Below are 22,723 nucleotides of genomic sequence, written 5' to 3'. Positions count from 1 at the left end.
AGACAAATCCCTACCATTCATTCAATGTGAATGGTTTAATTATCGCCAAGGTAGTTTCCCAAATTTGGCGAACTTGAAAGGGTGCAACATTGGCACATTCACTAGTAACCCAGACCAGGGGTAAAGGAAGTTTTGTCTGGGACTGTACCACCATAACTGTCAAAGGAGGCCCAGGAGCGAAGTTTTTACTTTTCTAAGGTCATTAAACACAACTTAAGCTCTGAAGAGCATGGGCATGATTGAATTAACCCCTCCAAAGAGTAATGCCTTGAGGATAGATCACAACTTATGGTCATCACCCTCTCTTTCACACCCTCATTATAATCCCTATCAACTTTCTCATAGATGACCTGAGCTTGACTTCTAAGCTCAATAAAAATTTGTAGGATAAAACAAGTCTGATTGATTTTTCTCAATAAACGATTAAGTTTTCTTTTTTTGTGCAGCATTAAACGATGGTTTACCTTTACGACAAAACTTAGAGGACTTTAGAAGGAATTATCTTCTCGGAAGTAGTCTTAAGGTGATCATTTAAGCACTTGATAATATTTAGGTTTCTATAAACATACCTCCAACTGAGCTCAGTAAATACCATCCTTGACCTGGGATTTCGAGTACACTACATATACCTTTTTTGAAAAGCTAACATCAGGTACAACATGATCCATTTCCATATATCCTTAATCAAACAATGATCCAATTAAATCCACTGGCAAAACCACGATACAATCCCAAGAGGGGTGTGTCTGGCTCATTTATTAACTGCACACAACCAGAAACAGTGGAGAAATCTAGAGCAACTACATGAAGGGGTGCTGCAATCATGCTTCGGTAATACCTAAAGGGAGCCAAGCTAGAAACAGGGGACCGAAAGACATTGTGTCCAAATTAGTAGTTTCAACAGGAGGGGCCACAGAGGAAGAAGCAGAGTGAATGAGTGCAGAAGAATCATAAACAGAAGTTCCTGTTTAGCACAGATATGTTGTGTATGTAAATCACACTAAGCAATCCTTCTATTGACTTGTCATGTAACTCTGAAGAGGTGTGAACACAAACACGCTGACAAGCAAAGCACACATCAAGCAAGCAGCATGAAAAGGGGCAACTCCTGTGATGCAAGTTAGTCAAGCTGGGTGAACAAGGACACCCAACACCTGAGACAAGTGAGATGTGTGAGCAGGTAGATTCCTTTATGCAAAGGTCAGCTGAAATGCAATGCAAAGAAACAATCTAAGACAAGTCATTTCTAAATATTATATGTACTTTTCCTGACCTTGCTATACATTATTCTCAATTGCAAGTGCTCCACAACCTCTGGTGTCCTATCAGAGTCAATAAGTAAGACACGGGTACTAGGAGAAAACCCACTCCCAAGGGACTTACTCCACTGAAGGGAACTACTACTAAGCTACACAAGCTATACAATATAGGAATGTATCATGTGGCAATGCTGGTGCCCCCCCCCTTGGCCTTATCAGACGAGCATTTTAAGTGTCTGATTTCTTTTTGCAACTTTATTCCCCTCTGAATGACTACAGAATGAAAGCATTGCTTAAATACCATAAAGCATGAACATGCCATGAGAGTTACCAGCAGTGATGTCTGTTGATTTAACCTTGGCACCAGATGCCCTGGTCAGGCTGAAAAGATGAAGATTAACTATCATTCCTAACTCAAAATTTTGAAGCAGTGCCCTCATAAGTCACGATTCCAGATACTAAAACTACAGGGGCCAATGCAACTGGAGGGCTCGTGAAATAGTGGCCATTAAGTATGAACCAGGGAAAGCAAGAAACTAATACTCTCATCGACAACACCACAAAACCACCAGGGTAAGTGACCTCCTAAAGTGAGGTGGATAAGGAAAATGCATCTCTGGTTCTGATGTTGAAGCAGAGCCCTCAGAAAGCTATCTGGTAGCTTATGTAAGGAGAAAAGTAGTTCTTAAGTATGCTAAGCTTAGAGGGATCAAAAGAAGCCTTATGTTTTACAGAACTTGCAGAGGCAGGCATTGAACAAAGTTTTGGTAGAAATTTCTGAAGCTAAACAAACAGTCTTAATTAGAAGTTTAAGAATACTGACAGCACCTTTTCTTTTAGAAAATCCACTGTATTAGGCAAATCCCTGTAAGTCTCCTGCAACACATACGCTGCTAAGTGCAAACCTAGCACTACAAAACATGAGGGTCCTTCTCCAAGTCACCATGAAGCTTAAGCACTGTTAAACAAATCATCAACAAATCTACATTATGGCAAACTGGTATAATGCAGTCATAATTCATAAAGAAAGAATTTAAATTCCCAGACTTACATTACAACGTCAACCTAAGAATTCAACAAAGAAATTTAATATCTAGCCATTAAATTGAGAGAACAGACAAGACCCTGGATGCCACAAGTTACAATGAATATTCGTGAACAAACTTATAGAAAGTAAGGAAGAAAAAGCAAAGCTTGACATAGCCCTTATATCCAAACAAGAAAGTTACAAAAGAAGCAAGCTTTGCCTAACCAAAACCTATGGTAATCATCCGCTAAAAATACTGATAATGTAATCTAGCTATAACAAAACTGCTTGAAAATGCCTAAATAGGAAGCGGGGATGACAGCATTAGTCAACATGAAACTTACAACAGACCTCCAAAGCCTAGTGAAACAACATATACCATATTTGACAGCATTTAAGGCCCCTGTTAAAATAAAAAAAAACTCAAAATACACATCAGAGTAAATTAATGTGTTTGGGGTAAATCAATGTTTACCTCAGACACAGTAGACTGCCAGTTCTTGTACCAAACAAAACTCCATGGCACTTCAATATCACTTGTAGTATTTGTTCAAATAATATATCACAGTAAAAAGTATACATTTTACCAGACCACTGAGCTGATGAACAGTTCTCCTAGGGCTCCTGAATGATTAGATTCTTTTACAGGCCTAGGAACCAATAGGTTACTTGACAAAGGGACCTACAGTTTATTATGGGATCCGAACCACATTATAATGAGAAACTAGTATAAAATCTCCCTCAACTGGTAGCCTTGGATCTAAGGTTGCCAGTTATTTGATTTTGCCCTCTGCATAAGAGAAACTCTTCTAAAATGCCATGTGTACAGTATCCTGAACTGTCATTTCATTAATCGTTATCAATATTACAATACGTACCTGTTTTTCAGTTTTATTATTAATACTCCTAACATATTCAACTGAACATTATCCGGTGTTCATCTTACTCTGATGGCAGTATGATCAGTACTGAAACTACTCACAGTAATGCATTTGCTGTGTGCTTGCTCTCTTTCTCTCTCACTGAAATCTTTTTTATTCATATAAAATGTGGCATTTGTTAAAAAAATTTTCTTTTAAATAGCACAGAGAGAGAGAGGAGAGATGAGAGAGGAGAGAGAGAGCGAGAGAGAGAGAGAGAGAGAGAGAGAGAGAGAGAGAGAGAGAGAAGAGAGAGAGAGAGGGGAGAGGAGAGAGAGCACCCAAAAAGTGTGTAGTTTACCTATTGTGGTGCATTTGTGAACATATACCACATACAAAGAGCATAGTAAATGCATACTGCAGTTTACTTTATGTGATGCATACATGTGTATACATACACAGGCTAGCCATAGGCTAAGCTAACAAATTGACTTGACATCAAAAGTACAATCATGATATGGAATTGAACTTACTCAAATTCTTAAATAATGCACAAACTTTAAATAATTTCTTATATTTAACTACAATTCCTATTTCATTGGCTCACAAATTTAAAAAACCAAATTCTTTGTCACTATTGGCACTATACACCAGAAGTGGAGTTGAATTTTACAAAATGTTTTCTACTATACCTATGCTTCCGCTTTCACCTTTTCTTTCGTGACCCATTCTGCTTTTGTGTTCATTGTTTTTGTGCTTTTTTTTATTCGAGTGTAACTCCTAAATAAGCCATCATGGGGCAAAAGAAAGTGCTCTTCTGTAAAAACAGCGAGAAACACTGAAGAATTTAAGATAAATAATCATTAGTTTAATGGCCAAGATGCTAAATGTTTTTTCCCTCCTTTCCTTGTGAATAATCACAATGAATGCAATTTCCTGTAATAACTATTCTAATTACATGGACAGGTTGACACTGAATAAAAGTATAAAACTTAAATTATAAAGTTCCAGAAATATGATGTTAAGAGGGTGGAAAAATTAACAGCAATCCCAAAGATCAAAGATCAAGACAGTTTGGACATATGATGACAACAGAGAGGAACAATAAATCAGCAAAGTAGCAGATATGTATACTACTAAAAGACGAAGGAAACAGATACATGATCCAAGATATAATGAAGAAAGCCACAGATAGAGACTTGTATAAATAAATATTTGGTGAGGGAATATTAAGTGGTGATTATCATGTATAATTACAAAAAATACTTGACATACCTTACTGCTTTGTAAAAACACATCTGGGACAACTTTTACACTGCTTACAATGTCATAAGGAACAACCAGATACAGGAGATGCAAGTAACAATTCACAGCAAGGTTTTCCCGGGCCGTGATGAGATCACTATACAGACAACTTGCCAAATCAAGATCGATGTTTCCTGTAAATATAAAAATCTGTAATCAATTCAATGCAACAGTTATATCAAATACTTCAAAACAAAGTTCAATCAAATTTCTGTCAAATGTTCAAGCTTTCTAGCAATGTTTTAAGCAAAATTTGTTATTATCCTAATACAGTGCTGTACAAGAATTTTAATCAAAGCAGCAAGTTGAATGTTTAGGTGGCTGCACGACTTGACAGCTAGTAGTATATAGACAAAGGCAAAGGGGAATGGATGAAAATTAAAAGACATGTTAAAAGCAGACAGAGACAAAGGTATGCTGCAAAGAGCCATTTGATGTGAATAACAAGTGCTATGCATTCAGGGATGATGATGTATAAATTTACAAAATCAGTTCAGACAGAAAGACTATGCTATTCAAAGTAAATGCGAGAAGAAAAGAAAAAAAACATTCTGCAGATTCCAAGCAAATCTATCCTGTTGCTGTACAAAATAATAATGCTGCATATGATAAAATAGTTTATTTTACATGAGGGCCTTTACAAATTCTTCCACTAAATGCCATTTATGTACGTAGTCTAAGTAAGTACTATGCTGTTATGTTAAGTGTTTGATTAGTGTCAGGACATGTGATTGTATCATGATGCTTTTTTACTAGTATTATTATAATGAGTCTAGAAAAACCTAACTATATCCTTACCATTTCAAAGCACTGCCCTGCTGGATTTGCTCCTGATCAGAAATAAAAGCTGGAAAAAGAGAGGCTTAGAGATGCAGAACAGATAGATAGGAAGAAACTGAAGGGAGAGGATGAAAAGTAAAGTACATAAATTGGGTCAAAGGGTACTGTAAAGCTGCTTTTTATACATTTTACCAATAAATATGGTCACCATACTGGAAAAGTAATTTGGATGCATGCAGTTCTCAAAACTTTATGACATTCCATCATGGTTCCTGGATTTTCTGGCCTCTTGCTATTTTATCTAAATGTGAGGCTAACAAGGTTAAGTATAAATGTGTGTGAGGAACATGAAGACCAGTACTCTTGAAAATCTTGACCCACAACCTTTTTTTATAAATGATTGAGCTTTTCTTTCCATTGTTTGTTTACACTCAATCCTTCAATTATCCTGATTAATAGAGCCAAGGGCCCTTCAGATGATGGCAAAATCCAAAAAAAAGGTCAAAACCACATGGTAAATGTAAAAATCTCAACTGATGCATACTAACAAACATCAAACTTTAAACAGAAAACGTTATTTTAAAGGCAATTATCTACCTCTTTTCCCCATACTTGTAACAAAATAAACTGCATAGATACACTTAAAAAAAAAAATGTCAACCCCTTCTTTTTTTCTCTCTCTTGTAAATGACAGAATTCTGTAGCCTAGTTGTGTTTACCTACAGCCTACCATGGTTTGAAGACCATTAAAATATTTTATACTGCAACTTTATATCAATTGTTACCATATTGTATTATCATATACTACACGGTCTGGAAAAACTAAGCACTATTAATAATAACAAGATACAAAATGTGTGTTAACTAGTGACCTAAGCTAAGTGTCACTCACAGTATTCATTTGCATTAATCAAATAGGCTATTACAGCTATATTTAAGATAAAGGTAGTAATGGTAGTGAAACTGATATTTTACTTAAACTGAAACCATTTATACTGCAGTTTATCATGTTTTATATTATCACTGTAATATGCATAAAAAACAATCATCCACCATTTGCATTGATGTAATGTATACACTCCCAGAATCTGCTAATTGAAATAATAATTTCTTAGTTGCAAAAAGAAACTAATGTATTACAGCGGAACCTCGGTTTTTGTACATAATCTGTTCCAGAACCTCCCACAAAAACCGAACAATAATTCCCATAAGGAATAATGTATATACAATTAATGCATTCCAAACCCCCAAAGTTATTAGCAAAAAATACATTTTATGGGGAGTAAACACAGTTTTATATACAGAAAACAATTAGAAATAAAATATAAATGACTAACAAATGAATAAATGAAGATTTAACATCACTCTTATCTTTATGGAAACACCTGTTAGCATACGGAAGACGGAGAGGAAGGGAGAGGGAGGAGGAGGAGAGGTTGTTGTTTGGGAGGGGACTCTCTCTCCAAAAGGACTCGGGTATCAAGGACCAATCTCAGGTTACTTCTCTTAATTTTTTACTGGCACTAGGACCAAGTTGAGAGTTAATGGACCCCTGTCGCACAATAAAATTATCCAGAGACATTTATTTCTGGCATTTCTTTAAAATATGCCTAAAGTTAAACACGACATTGTCTTTAAACATGTTGGCGACATGGATTACAACTTCTTTGTTGGGATGATAATTCTCCACAAAATTGTTATACATCATTCCACTTTGCAAATATGTCCTAAATTCCTGAAGTAGGCACATTATGTTTGCCCATTTGTTTTCTGAATTTTCAAACCAGGCTCTGCTAGCCTTAAATTCACTAACAGCAGAGCTTGTTGTAGGCAGTTTCTCACGCTGAGATCAGCATGCTACTTCCTCTAACACTTTGCTACAAGTTCTTTCTTAAATTCCAGTGTTTCTCACCTTTTTTACACAAGGGCTAGCACTTGGAACTTTCTTTGGCCCCATGATGGCTTATTTAGCAGTTGTACTTGAATAAAAAGCACAAAAACAACGAACACAAAAAGCAGAATGGGTTGCATTGTTTGAGCGCTCAATACGGGGCTGGTCACGAGCTGGGTCCGCATGGGGCATTATCCGAGTGTGTGAACCGAGGAAACGTATGATAACCATGACAAATTTTTGTAGAAAAAAGTTTATGAAAACCGAATGTACACAAAGAGAGTTGTACAAAAACCGAGGTTTGACTGTATTGAAATTATTATTTCTATTTTTGTACATAAATGTAGAATGGGTATACTAAGGTAAACTAACATAAGTTAAAGTAAAATCCTCAAACTCCAAAAACAGCGGTTTTTCAAATTCATTTGTTCACATCATACTCAGTGTTGTTTATGTCAGTTCTTTGGTACGTGGTTATTAATTATAAGAGACGATTATGAATTGTTACATAAGCCTTAAGTTTTGTTTTGAAAGCCTAGCCAACCACAATCTTGTGGTCCCCAAGACTAACCAGTCGTCTAAATAAGCTATCACATGTATTCCTTCTTTCCTGCGTTCCTGAACAACTACCACACCAATTTTGCTTTCACATGGTTTATGATTTTAAATGTGAAGGGGCAGAAGGCTGGTCGTACACGGTGAGCCACCTTAGTCTTGTTCATAATGGAAGTAAAAATTCCTGTCCCATTTACCTGATAAAAAGTTTCATATACAGCTCTTAATGCCAAATTGCCAGCTAAAGAGAACAGTTTCCTTTTGAGGAGGCTTATCCACGTCTGGCAACAGGTGGTAATCAGGTGCCATTCAGTGTTACGAAAGGCTGCCCTATCCCTAAATTCAACATGTACTACTTCTATCATAGTCTTTCTCTCATTAATAAGATACAGTGGTACCTCGAGATGCGAAAGGCTCAACTTACAAAAAACTCGAGATACGAAAGCTGACACAAAAAATTTTATGCTCTACATACGAAAAGTTTTCAAGATACAAAAGGTTTCTGAAAGTCCAAGATTCGCCAGATAACAATTTTGAAACTCGCGCCGTGCGCCGCCATCTTAGTTCTAGTAGACTCGCCACCATCCTCCTGCTCTACCATTGGTTCCTGATGCTAGCCAAGCCATGAGATCCTTCTCTCCTATTGGACAGCATCCCTCCATCATGCATCTTACGTGGTGGCGTGCCTTCGCTCGGCCACTTCGCACCCGAAGCTTTATCATACGCATGCGGCATTCGTTCGGTCCAATGATTTCGTTTAGTATCGTAAATTCGTTAGTGATTTTGTTGTGCTACTTTATCGTGTTGTGAGAACCTAATTAGTATACGTACTACATACGTAACTTAATTACGTACAGTACTATAGTCATGGGTCCCGAAGAAAGTTGCTGAAGTTCAAAGAAAGAAGAGAGTGCTTTCTATGGAGACAAAGATGGAGATAATAAAAAAGTATGAAGCTGGCTTGCGGTTGAGTGTGATCGCTAAGGAATACGGCCGAATCCGTCGACGATAGGCACCATCCTTAAGCAGAAGGACACCATCAAGCAGCTACACCTTTCAAGGGCTTGACTATTTTGTCCAACAAGGGGAGCCATGTGCATAATGAAATGGAAAGGCTGCTTCTTGTATGGATCGAGGACAAAGAAATCGATGGCGAAACGATAACCGAGATGGCAATCTGCCAGAAGGCCAGCACTATTTTCGGCGATTTGATTGCCCAAGCCGAAGACGACGGCGGAGAGGGGACAGAGTTCAAGGCTTCTCATGGGTGGTTCGAAAAACTTCCGTAAACGGACTGGCATTCATTCGGTGGTGAAGAAATTGAAATTTCGTAAAGTATAAAAAAGTAAAAAGAAAGGTAAAACTCAAAAAAAGACAAAATAAATTTTATTTTAAGTTTTTTGTAAAGTTAAGTGTTACAGTTTTGTTAATGTGTTTTGTAAAGTTTAGTTTGTTTTTCTGACAATTTTTTATGTGTTTCGTAAAGTTAGTGATGTATCTGCCGTTTGTCCTCCTCCTCCTCTGCCACCACTTTCGGAGATAGCCTCACTCGAAAGGTAAGCTTCCACATTTTACGTTACGTATAAATATTTTCCTTGTACACTAATATACACTTTATTTACAGGTTTTGCATTTTTATTATTAAGTTACGTATTGAATGGTCCAAATGTTGTAGTATTTCATATTTATAGGTCATTTACTTTATTATGAAATTTACTGGGGTGTTTTTGGAGGGCTTGGAACTGATTAGCCATTTTACATGTAAAATGTGGTCCAAGATACGAAAACCTCATGATACGAAAGGCGCCTCGGAACGGATTAATTTCGTATCTCGAGGTACTACTGTAGTACTTACCATCCTGAGAGAAAAATACACTTGAGGCATCTTGCCAAGGATTATCAACAACAGAGTAGGATTTCAAGAGTCTGCTAGATTTTGGTTGTAAGACTCATAACCGGGACTGGCCATTTTGTTGGTTCCAGCTGGGTTTGCACTTTTGACTCTTGTTTGGGCAGATTTGGTTTCAACTCTCCCCATTCTATTGCGAGATGGAAGACGTTTACATTTTGGTGTATCATGCAGTATGTCTATTATCTGTTGCCTTTCAGCAGCAAAAACATCTTTGATGTCATTCATTATTTCCTTACGGAAGTGATCTAATACTGCAAACTGTGTATCACTTTTGGGGGAGCTTGCGAAACCTGATTGTGTATCTACAGCTGAACTGCAGTTGTCCGTTCCCAGGGGGTAGAAATCCTGGGTGAATTGCTATAACCCTCTGAAATTGCTGCTACTTCCATTGGGTACAGGTGGATCCTTATATACCTTTTGGGGGAAGGATCCTGATCGGCTTCTGAAAGCTGCATGAGAGATTGACTTCCTTATTTATACAATGTTTTTCTCATGGCTGATTGACATTTGTGCCCCTGGTCCTTCTGGGTTCACCAAGGTTCTTTCGGTATCAATATTTACCTCAAAAGTCTTTGAACACTTCACCTCTAGGTGAGGATTCCTCTAACTCCTCCTCAGGATGTACCTGGGGGCTAGTGTTCACTGATATTATTCGGTTTTGGTTTGGGCCCGAATATGGATGTCCATAGAAGGGTTTTAAAATATATGCTGCCAGAGTTGCTGGATAGATATAATCTTCCCCTTCCTCACCTTTGCTAAACCCTAGGACCCATTGAGACAGTCTAAAGCGAGCAGTTTCATCTTTAAGGCTTGTTGCCAAGAGCACGCTACAAATCTCACACATATCAGGCGACCAAACAAATTTGTACTGATCATTACAAGGACTATGTCTATGGCAGGTGGCATGGGCAGTGCCCACTGGCAAAAATCTCACCGAGCAACCAGCTACACCACACCTTAATTGAGGGTCATTTCTCAAGATGGCCCTGAAGTGAAAAAACCAAGTTGTTATTAGATAAATTTTGTTTTAGTATAAATTATTTTGAATACTGGAAAACCGTAAATATTAACATGTAGTACATATCATTTTATAAGTCAGTTTGACTGCAAATATACATTTCTAGTATATTCTGTAAAATATTTAGGCAATTCTACGTAATGACACTGCACGGACTGTAAGGAACGGTCCCGTAAAAACAGAGGCCACTAGGGACTGGGGCGTCAAATGTAATTTTTCTGTTTCTGGCACCTTTCATTAAGGAAGACTTCCATTCGCTTATTGTCGAGCCAATGGCTTCTCCTCTCCCTTTTTTTCCTCCTCCTCCCCCTATCCCTTTCTTCATGAACTTTTTGGAGATAATGTGGCGTCGCCTTTTTTGGCGGAAAGGTCAATGAAGGTCGGCGGAGGTGGGAATTGACCTGAGTTGGAAGTGAATTATGACCTGTGACCTCTTTTGGGCTTTAGGTGACGTAGAGACATTTTTGGTTTTGGGTAGCAAAGTCCCTTTTGGGTTTCCGTCCTTTGTAATAAGTAACAAAGTCCATTAAGTAGCAGAGAGAGAGAGAGAGAGAGAGAGAATGTTTCCCTGGTCAACCACAAAACAGACGTATAAGTGGTATTCATAAACCGTAAGCTCTTTCTTAATTTGCCACTTATTTCAAACCTTTTGAAGTTTAAATTGTTTATTTCTATATTACTTAAACTTAGCCCTTATGTATTGGTTATGTTTAGTTTTTAATTTTAATCTATTCCTATCAAATAAGGTTAGGTTTTTACTTATTACCCAAATAAGGTTAGGTTTTTACTTATTACCCAAATAAGGTTAGGTTTTTACTTATTACCAAGAACTTAATATATAGCCTAATCGCTTAGTTAGGCTACATAACCAAGTTACTATTTACCGAGTCAAGTAATTCTTAAAATTTTTAATAAAGTGGTTTATAAACCCATACACCCATACATTTACACATATATAGGCTAGGATACTAAATCATAGCAAAACAGACATTTTTGCTAAGCCTCAAATAGTTTTAGCATGTTGTATGACTGATAAAGTAGCCTATATAAAACCATCATACCAACACTAACCTTCATGTTAGGTTATTTTACCTTATAAGTAAATCAACAATTACTCTAAGCATAACTTAGAGTAACTAATTAGAATTACAATTTCAGCACCCAATTCAACATGTTACTTAAAAACCACCACTTAAAATGTAGCTCCGATTTTTAGACTACTATTACATTTGGCACCTGTTGCCAATTTGACTAGCCTTAGAATACATATTCTAGGCTAACAACTGACTAATAGTGTTAGTAAGGGTTCACTAATTAACATGGAATTATCGGCTTGTTTTATTTCGATCATACTAAATATGGCAAGTTAAAAAAGTATATCTTAGTTTTACTAGACCGCTGAGCTGATTAACACCTTTCCTAGGGCTGGCCCGAAGGATTAGATATTTTTACGTGGATAGGAACCAATTGGTTACCTAGCAATGGGACCTACAGTTTATTGTGGAAACCGAACCACATTATTTCAAGAAATTAATTTCTATCACCAGAATAAATTCCTCTGATTCCCGTTGGCCGAGCCAAGAATCGAACTTTGGACCACCAGATTAGTAGTCGAACGTGGAAAAACCACTCGTTCAACGGGGGAGGGGGGATACTAAATATGGCGAAATAAAACTAAATTGGTGTGTCCTGTTTATCTACTTCTAGGTACTTATCACTGAAAAATTAGGTAAGTACGGTTAGGGTTATTTAATCATTTTTGGATATACTATCTTAGGTTACGTGCTACTGATAATAGCCATTCCTAGCCTAAAATTACTTGTCCTAAATTGACTAGGCTACTAGCTCATGTAGGCTACTGCCTAGGAAACTGTAGAATCTGTTATCTGAAAAGATAACTAAATTAGTAATACAATATGGAGTAGTTCAATTCCATGATTTCTGGAGTGTTCTTGAAGAAAAAATTCGCAAAATAGAGGAGCACTGGCTGAATAAACTTATGTCTGTGTTGACCAAAGGAGTCATTAATGGGTTTTGGTTTGTTAACCGGCCCGAGCATAAAACAAGATGGCTGATGTGTATGCTCAATAGTGACTTCTAAAGGTTTTGACATAGGATTTTGTTTTGTTTGTTTGTATGGAACTAGTGGTTATTCAGCAATGGGACCAATGGCTTTACGTGACCTCCGAACCACGTCGAGAGTGAACTTCTATCACCAGAAATACACATCTCTCACACCTCAATGTTTTGATATAGGAAACTGGGCCCAGCCTCATTGCAGACAAGATAAAATGCCTTCTTTCTATGAGTCCATTATACTCTACCACTTGTCATAGTTTATCATTATGGCATAATACCCAGCTAAAAGATATTTCTTTGATATTAGTCTGATCACCATAGGGTGCTGGCACACACCATGGAGGGTAAATCCTTGAGGATGAAACAGTGACTATACTATTAAAAATAAAAGAATGAAAAACAAAGTAAAAATATAAATGAGAATAGGATAAATTATAAATAACAAACCGTAAGTATAACAACATGAAACAAAACAAACCATACCAAGTCAGACATCTACTTAGCCCTCTTCACCCATCCACCCATCCAACACAGCATCCCTACATCCTCCCAACCAGGGAAACTGCTCCCCAGCTCCACCTACCTTCCAAAACTACCTTTCCAAACTGTGAGTAAATTCCTCTACACAGCCTTACCTCCCCTTTTCTCACTTGGTGCTCAGCCATCCGACCTAAACCCCCAACATTGGAAACTTCTTCAGGCCTCCCCTACCACTTCAAAACCATTTCTCAGTCTATTAAACTCTGTTTATGTATAAGCAGAGTTACCAAATTTTCCTGAGGCTGCACAGCATTGCCAACCATCAAAGTGGTTTTTTCAAATTTCTTGAAATTTATTTATATATCATACCTATATCTTTTTGGGACTTGGTTTGTAGGATAATGTTGAGTTCTGGATAACAGTGATCTGGATAACTGAAGGATTCCTGTAATCAGTTTGTTGATGCAAAGCATAGCTGTGATGTCTAGTTACTCTATTCTTTTCCCCCCCATTCCTTCCACGTTCTCCTTTTTCTAAGAATTAATTACTAAAACACCAACTTCAGAATGTAAGAAACATACTAGTACTCAACATACTTAGATATGATATTGTAATGATACAATTAAGTTTGTTCATACTTACCTGGCAGATATATATATAGCTGATAATTCCGACGACTGACAGAATTTAAAACTTACGACACACGTAGTGGGAGTCAGGTGGTTAGTACCCATTCCCGCCGCTGGGAGGCAGGTATCAGGAACCATTCCCATTTTCTATTCATAATTTTTTATTTCCACTGTCTCCTGAGGGGAGGTGGGTGGTACTTAATTATATATATCTGCCAGGTAAGTATGAACAAAACTTAATTGTATCATTACAATATCATTTTGTTCATGAAACTTACCTGTCAGATATATAGCTGAATCCCACCTTTGGTGGTGGAGAGACAGAATAGAGGATTTAGGAAAACACATATATGCAGATATTTGATATCTGGTTCCTTACCTGTTAGCATAGCTGGCTTCGTGATTACTGCCACGTAAGTCTGCTTGTGCTACTAGAGTTGCCAGCAAGGTAGAGACCTATATAGCTGGTGCACTCCAGATGATCTGTCAAACGGGGCGAGACCACGACGTGACTAGACCATGAACCAAACTGATGAGGGCAACGAGGCAAAAATACAACCACCTGGCTTAGCTTACCAAAGGTATCCCACTTAACTAAGCTAATGGAAGGGAGATCCGCCCCAGGCGGTCACCTCACAACCATAAACACAAGTTAAAAACCCACCTAAAATCCCTAAAGGATAGGATGAGTGTTACCTCCTGCCCCCAAAACAGTGTCTGCAGCAATGTATGGTCCGAGGGAGAAGCAATTTTCATAAGTCACTTTCACCTCCCGCAGGTAGTGTGAAGCGAACACCGAATTGCTTCTCCAAAATGTGGCATTCAAAAATATCTTTTGAGCGCCATATTTTTGTGAAAAGCTACCGAGGTAGCGATAGCTCTCACCTCGTGAGCTTTCAATTTTAGAAGCTTCAAATCACTATCACTGCACTTATCATGAGCTTCTTTAATCGTACTTCTTAGGAAGAACGCCAGTGCGTTCTTCAACATAGGAGATCAGGTTTCTTCACTGAGCACCACAAATTGTCAGAAGAGCCTCTGCAGGCTTTAGTTCTCTCCAGATAGAACTTTAGAGCCCTGACAGGACACAGGAACCTCTAACGTTCATTTCCCACTATTTCTGACAACCCTTTGATTTCAAACGTCCTCGGCCACGGGTTGGAAGGATTCTCGTTCTTTGCTAAGAAAGCAGGACTTAAAGAACAAACCGCATTATTGTCCGAGAACCCACTCTGCTTGCTGATAGCCTGGATTTCACTAACCCTCTTTGCCGTCGCCAGAGCGGTAGGAAGATGGTTTTCTTCGTCAGATTCCTCAGCGAAACTGAATGAAGCGGTTCGAAATGACCTGACATCAGGAACTTAAGCACCACATCCAAGTCCACGAGGGTACTTTAGGTTGGATGACCTTCGTAGTCTCTAAAGATCTAATGAGATCATGAAGGTCTTTATTATTAGTCAAATCAAGTCCTCTGTGTCTGAAGACTACAGAAAGCACGCTCCTGTAGCCTTTAATAGTTGGAACAGCTAACTTCACTTCTCTCTCAGATAAAGAAGGAAATCAGCTATCTGGCTCACAGAGGTTGTGGTGGAGGAAATGCCCTTCTTCCTGCACCAGCATCTGAAGACAGCCCACTTCGATTGGTACAGAGCGATTGAGGAGGGGCTCCTTGCGGTGGCAATCGCCTTAGCCACAGGTCTTGAAAAACCCCTCGCTCTGGCCAACTTCTTGATAGTCTGAACGCAGTCAGACTCAGAGCGGGGAGGTTTTTTGTGGTACCTCTCGAAGTGGGGCTGTCTGAGTAGATCTTTCCTTAAGGGCAGAGTCCTCAGAAAGTCTACCAAGAAGGACATCACCTCTGTGAACCAGTCGGCTGCTGGCCAGAAGGGGGCGATGAGGGTCATCCTCACTCCTTCCGATGCCGCGAACTTCCTCATTACTTCCCGAGGATCTTGAGCGGGGGAAAAGCGTAAAGGTCTAGACCCGACCAACTCCAAAGTAGGGCGTCTACTGCCACTGCTCCTGGGTCCAGAACTGGGGAGTAATACAGCGGAAGTCTTTTCGTCCTGGAAGTTGCGAACACGTCCACATGCAGACAACCCCCACAGGTTCCACAGCGACTGGCAAAACCTCCTGGTGAAGGGTCCACTCCGTCGGCAGAAGCTGTCCTCGTCGACTGAGAAGGCCCGCTCGAACGTTCTGTACTCCTGACACGAACCTTGTCACGATAGTGACGTCTTGCGCCTTCGCCCATAACAGGAGTTTCCTTCGCGATGGCAAACAGAGAAGGCGAGTGGGTTCCCCCTTATTCCTTAGGTATGCCAGTGCTGTGGTGTTGTCCGAGTTGATCTGAATGACTTTGCTGGAGATTTCCTCCTGGAAGAACCTGAGCGCCAGGTAAATCGCTGATAGCTCTTTCAGATTGATGTGCCCAGGACACCTGTTCCCCTCTCCAGGTGCCTGACACTTCTTTCCTCCTAGTGTTTGCTCCCCAACCCGCTGGACGAAGCGTCGGAAAAACAACACTAGGTCGGGGTTCCGAAGCTTGAGAGAAAGCCCTTCTGCAAGCTTCCGTGGATCTGACCACCAACTAGGTGTTCTTTCACCTCTCTCGTCAACCACAAGGTCGCCTCCAGATCTTGTTTGCTCTTCCAATTGTTGGCTAGGAAGAATTGAAGAGGTCTGAGGTGCAACCTTCCCAGAGAAACAAACTTCTCCAGTGAGGAAATGGTCCCCAGCAGACTCATCCATTCCCATCACCGAGCATGTTTCCTTCCCCAGAAAGGTCGCCACTTTTTCTAAGCATTGAAGTTGTCCCCCCTGGGAAGGAAAAGCCCGAAAAGCCACTTAGTCCATCTGAATCCCCAGATAGACTAAGGATTGAGAAGGAGTCAGATGTGACTTTCGAGGTTTACCAGAAGCCCAGGGACTTCGCTAACGACAAGGTCATGTGCAGGTCCTCCAGACACCGGTCGCGATGAAGCTCGAATAAGCCAGTCGTCTAGGTAGAGAGAGATCCTTATCTTCGCAGATGAAGCAGCCTCGCCACGTTCTTCATCAGAATAGTGAAAACCATCGGCGCTGTGCTCAGACCGAAGCAGAGTGCCCTGAACTGGGAATACTTTCCCCTTCAGGACAAATCGCAAGTATTTTCTTGATTGGGGATGGATGGGGACGTGAAAATACGCGTCTTGGAGGTCTAGTGAGACCATCCAATCCCCCGGTCTTAAAGCTGCCAGCACAGATTGAGGTGTCTCCATCTTGAATTTTTTCTTTGTGACGAAGAGGTTTAGGCTGCTGACATGAGGACGGGTCGCCACCCACCCCCCCCGACTGTTTCGGCACTAGGAACAGACGGTTGTACCTGGAGAATCCAGGTCGAAGACCTGTTCCACAGCTTGCTTCTCGATCATTTGATCTAGCAGATCGAAAAGCAGTTTTTGTTTTTCTCCTCGGTACGAAGGAGACAAATCCTTTGGTGTTGAGGATAGCGGGGGTGACTTCATGAACGGAATCCTGTATCCCTTCCTCACGATATCTAGCGACCAAGGGTCGGCCTCTCTCTCTTCCCAGGCTTTCGCGAACAGAAGAAGCCTGGCTCCTACCATCGGCTGAAGGACTTCCATATCACTTCCTACTCTTTGACGGAGCAGGGGTTTTTCCTCTGGAAGAGCCTCTTCCTCGAGAGGCTGGTTTTCGAGGAAGATCCAACTCGAAAGGGCTTCGGTTTCTTGGTAAAAGAAACGCCAGAAGAAGAAGTAGCTGCTGGTCCCTCCTTGTAGACTGAGCCAGAAGATCTTGCGTTGCCTTCTCCTGAAGGCTCGATGCTATGTCCTTAACCATAGTCTGGGGGAAGAGATGGTCTGAAACGGAGCGAAGAAGCAAGTCCGCCTTTTGCGCTGAAGAGACGGATTTGCTGCCTGTAAAGTTACAGAAGAGTGCTCTCTTCTTGAGAATCCCCGAGCTAAAGTGAGTAGTCAACTCCTCAGAACCATCCCTGACGGCCTTGTCCATGCAAGACAGTACACTGGACAGCTCCCCCAGACTAATGGTATCAGAACTCCTGGACCTGGCATCCAAAACTCCAAGACACCAGTCGAGAAAGTTGAAGACCTCTAGAGTCCTGAAGAGGCCTTTTAGATGGAAGTCGAACTCTTTATGAGTCCAAGAGACTTTTGATGAAGACAGGAGGGCTCTTCTGGAGGTATCCACAATGCTCCCGAATCACCCTGAGCAGAGGCTGGCAGTTTAACGCCTACATTCTCTCCCGTCTCGTACCACATGCCCCTTTTCCGCAGAGTCTTGATGGCGGCAAAGCAAAAGAGGACTTGCCTGACGCTTTCCTCTTCTCCATCCAATCGTGGATTTTGCGGAACGCTTGCTTCGTGGAAAGCGACTTCTTCATTTTAACGAATCCCGATGCCTTCGACGCTTTGAATGAAGAAAATTGAGAAGGAGGAGTACGAGGGGCTTCAGGTTGAAATGTTTCTCCAAACTCCGACTGGAGAAGACGCGTCAAAACTTTGTAGTCCGATGAGACAGGAGCTGGCTGCTGCTCTTCCTCTGCTTCGACGAAATCATCACTAACTCCCTCTTCAGAAACTGGAGAAGTTGGAGGGAGTACTGAAGAAATTCTACGAACAGGTAGGGTTCCCTCTTCCACCTGTGCTTGCGTTGGTGATGGAACTGGCGTCCACAAGCGCGCGCTTGGCGTCCAAAGCCACACGTTTGGCGCCGACAGGTGGCGCGCTCGGTATCTACTAGTGTATGCGCCCTGGCGCCCACTGGCGCACACCAAGCGTCCACAATGCGCGCGTTGGCGTCCACTGGCACGCGCCAAGCGTCCGCCAGCGCGCGCCGGCGTCCACTGGCGCACGTTTATCATCAACAGGTGCGAGCTTGGCGGCAACAGAAGCGCGCTCCACTTGCACAGAAGCGCGCTCAGCGTCCACAGCTCGCTTACGAACATCCGAAAACGTGCGAGCGGGTAAAACCTCATCCTGAGAGCGAGAAACTAACTTCTCACCTCCTCTAGAGAGCTGCTGGGGAGCAGAACGAACTCTAGAGGGAGACTCAAACGGAGAGAGAGGCGAGCGAGGAGAAGGAGAAGGAGAAGGTCTTGACTTCTTCACAGGAAGCCTATCATCCTTCCTACGACGACGCGGAAGAGACTCTCTAGAAGCAAGAACGTCCTGAAGTTGTTGCTGCAGTGACTGAAGCATCCTCTTGGTTGGCGAATCTTCCTGTTCTGGGGAGGGACTGATCCTGTGAGCAGGAGAGTGGCGAGGGGACGCCTCCCTCCTCCTCCCAGGCACGGCCTCTTCCCGACTCTAGAGCGACTGTTCGCTCGAACGAGTTAACCGAATCTAGGTCCGAAGACTCTCTTACGCCTTTTCTGCGGCGGGAAAGCGGCAAACGCACTATCAGGAGAAGATCGAAGTTCCGGAGAACTTGGACATGAAGCGTCACCAACACGCACCGTCTTTTCAGCGGACGGGAAGCACCATGAGAACTCCACCCTTTCACGTGGGGATGAAGCCTCCGAAGACGAAAAACACTCCTTGAGGAGACGTGCACGCGCACGCTCCTTGGCAGTCTGCGGATTTTCATCAGAAACTGCCGAAAGCCACGCCAGATCGGTGGGGGTTCCTTGTAACCCTCCTTAGGCTTTCGACATGCTCCCTCCCCGGGTCCTGGGAGTCAAGCAGAGGTCCCGGCCTAGAGGCGAAACGAGGCCGATCTGACGCACCCTCCACTACACAAGGGGTATCACTGCACTTCTGCACATCACTTTTGCTCTCAAGAGCCAACACTTTCGATTCTAAATTTCGAATCGACTCCAAAATTAAGGACAAAGTATTACCCTCTACTGACACTGTTTCAGGGCCCGGAGGCAACACTACAGGGTTAGGAGATTAACAGAAGGAGGGTTAACAGGAGAAACAATAATTTCTTGCATACCCGAAACACTCCTGGAGGAAGACCTCCTTAACCTATCCTTTTTCTAGTTTCCTAAGATAGGTTTCATACGCCTTCCGCTCAGAATCTGTTAACCTTTCACACTCCTTGCAACGGCTTTCATACACCACATTCATGCTCCCTGCAAACCTTTACATACCGTATGGGGGTCTACTGAAGCTTTCAGTAGCCTACCTCTACAATCAGTCTAGAACAAATCTAGCGCTAGCTGTACTAGACCCTGACATTTTGTTTAATCCAAAGAGAAATCCAAACCAAAATCAATTCAATCCACTAATAACGTGTGCCTAGCCACGGATCCAAGTCAATTAATCCAAAAAAAGAACCAAAAGCGATACTCAAGTAGCCAAAAGTTTCCAAATCCAGACAGAGGTGCTGTAACAGATGTTCACAACACCGGCGACAGAAAAATTATGCATAGAAAATGGGAATGGTTCCTGATACCCGCCTCCCAGCGGCGGGAATGGGTACTAACCACCTGACTCCCACTACGTGTGTCGTAAGTTTTAAATTCTGTCGGTCGTCGGAATTATCAGCTATATATATATTCTGACAGGTAAGTTTCATGAACAAAACTTTGATTATATTGAATGAAGCACACTGCATCAGGTCTGTACCCAACATGGTCAACAGAAAAAAAAAAACCCTCAAACTCACGCAGGCTTTAAGGGTGAAAAATAGATAAATGGATTACAAAACCTTTAATTGCTGCATGTCCCAGTCGACTAGCAGCGAGTTCATCACCATCAGATATAGGTCTATTAATAACCTGGGCAGCTTGTTAGCAAGATTTTCCTTGTAGACTCTTCTTCACTAGAATCTCCAGTTAATCTTGGCAACTGTTACTTCTGGAATAAAAGTCATGTGATAGCAATTTATGAGCTTACCCATACTATAAAAATCTAGCATTCTTTTCCAGTCACATCCATATTTACTTATACATAACTGTAGAGCTGTTTCTACTCACCATTTTCACAAGTAAAGTTTTTGATTCGCACTAAGCCTTTTATCCGCAGATTCTCGAGTATCTGGGTTACCTAGCAGGGAAAAAAAAAAAATCCTCATAAATACCATTATATTTTATCCACATATTTATCTACCTAGTCACACAATTGTCACTTATCTAGGCTAAAACAATTGTCCCTGTAACTTTGAGAACAAGTATTAAAATTTTCTCACTCTAATACTAACAATACAGTTTAATTAAAACCTTGCTATGAAAACTCATTCTCAAAAGACCAGTTTAAAATTCACACCTTATTCAATATTTTTATCTTCACACCTTATTCAATATTTTTTATCTTAATATGTCAGAAAGGTATTAATTATGTGCAAATAAACATACTGTACAGGTGAATAAATATAAAGCCATTAAACTTGATATATTCACCAATAAAGATTTAAGAATTTAAGGGGGCTGGCCGGCTAATGCCCTTTTTTAAGGACAGGACTTTGATATTCATACCACTTAATAAGGTGACTTGGGACATCTCCAAACGCATATGATTTTCGCCTCTGACCTTCGGTTTTGTGACGCCAGGGCGATTTATCCCGAAAATAACCATTTTTCAAATTCTATTCTCTTCCCTTGATATTTAATATTAAGACCTGGGATTACTACCATATATAGATCTGATGTAGACCTCCAATCGAATGGAGAGTTTTTTTTCTAAAAAGTCATTTTTTGCTAGATATGAATTTTTCAATATGGTAAAAATATAAACCCTATAAATCAGGAGAAAAAAAAACAAAAATTATAAAAAAAATACGAAGCAAAAATTGAAAAAAGGGCTCTATCTGATTGTTCTATAATGTCTTTCTGAGTTATATAACAAATTCCAATGTTAATGCTTTAAAACTAAGTGAGAAGATAGATTTTGAAGGTCAATAAGTATAGTTTTGAGATACAGGCGTTCAAAGTTTTCCTTCGTATTTCTATAAAAACAATGTTAATAAATAATGATTATTATGAATGTATATTTCTTTTTTGTGTATTAATAAACCAAAACTATTTTATTTATCATAATTTAATCATAAATGATGATCCCTTTGCTCATATATCGAGCCTGGGCACTGCTTGAGGCAGGATGGGGCACTCCTTCCTACACAATTCTCTCTATCCCCTTCACTAACTCGGCTTATTACAACGAATTTTCTTCTTCGTATGTTAGCGAGATGTTTTCCTTGTATTTTCCTCTTTGGCATGATGAAATTCTTGCCCGAAACAGAGATAAAAAACAAACGTAAATGCAAGAGAATGTCAAGAGGTGAAACTCGAAGGCGTACACTTTTTTTACAAAGACAATTTAATAAATCATGATTATTATGAATTTCATATTCCATTTTGGGTATTAAAAAACCAAACTTTGTTATTTATCATAATGAAGATCTCTTTGCTCAAAGAGTCGTAGCCTTGGGCACAGTGTGACGTGTGCTGTCAAGCAAGACGGGGGCGTTACTAAGCAACCCTCCCCTCTCTCTTCACTAAACTACGCATATATTATGATATTCTGTAATAATACTTGAGCGATTTTTTTCTTCGTCTGTATGTTAGCGAGATATTTTCCTTGTCTTTTCTCATTGGCATGATGAAATTCTTGCCGAAACATACATAAACATACGTAAAGGCAGGCGAATGTCAGAGGTGAAATGGAACGTGTAGACTACATGAAGTCTGTGATCGCACTAAATCAGACTGGACTTGGTAGCTGAGCCTGAAGTCTCCTTCTCGACTTGGGAATGTCTACAGATGCCATTTCTCCCAATTCTTTGACAATAATTATCAAAATTTACGATAACAGAAGAAATATTGCATTTCCTTGTACGGATCAATGTTTTAGGCTTATTGAGTTACGTTAACTAATTACCCTGTAACTACGAAAGTAAGAGGAATTTTGACGAAATATTTCGTATACGTATTCTCAATTGCCATATGAAGCTCCATGAATT

The 22,723-nt window shown here is 40.5% G+C and overlaps 1 protein-coding gene across 1 annotated transcript in view; it reads right to left on the bottom strand.

Moving 5' to 3' along the window:
- The window catches only part of LOC135208072 (helicase POLQ-like), a 158,704-nt gene that overhangs the window by 74,191 nt on the left and 61,790 nt on the right, over window positions 1-22,723 (bottom strand). Inside the window, exons 9-16 of the mRNA XM_064240219.1 lie at window positions 20,742-20,811; window positions 20,589-20,622; window positions 20,474-20,550; window positions 4,427-4,585; window positions 2,631-2,689; window positions 2,311-2,324; window positions 1,561-1,640; window positions 630-679 (exon numbers count right to left, since the gene is read on the bottom strand). Of these exons, the coding sequence (XP_064096289.1) occupies window positions 630-679; window positions 1,561-1,640; window positions 2,311-2,324; window positions 2,631-2,689; window positions 4,427-4,585; window positions 20,474-20,550; window positions 20,589-20,622; window positions 20,742-20,811 (543 nt within the window). The remainder of the gene's footprint in view (window positions 1-629; window positions 680-1,560; window positions 1,641-2,310; window positions 2,325-2,630; window positions 2,690-4,426; window positions 4,586-20,473; window positions 20,551-20,588; window positions 20,623-20,741; window positions 20,812-22,723) is intronic.

Source organism: Macrobrachium nipponense, chromosome 34, assembly GCF_015104395.2.
Source record: "Macrobrachium nipponense isolate FS-2020 chromosome 34, ASM1510439v2, whole genome shotgun sequence".
NCBI lineage: Eukaryota > Metazoa > Arthropoda > Malacostraca > Decapoda > Palaemonidae > Macrobrachium > Macrobrachium nipponense.
The sequence above is the reverse complement of the archived record's forward strand: the minus strand, read 5'-3'. Positions and strand labels throughout refer to the sequence as shown.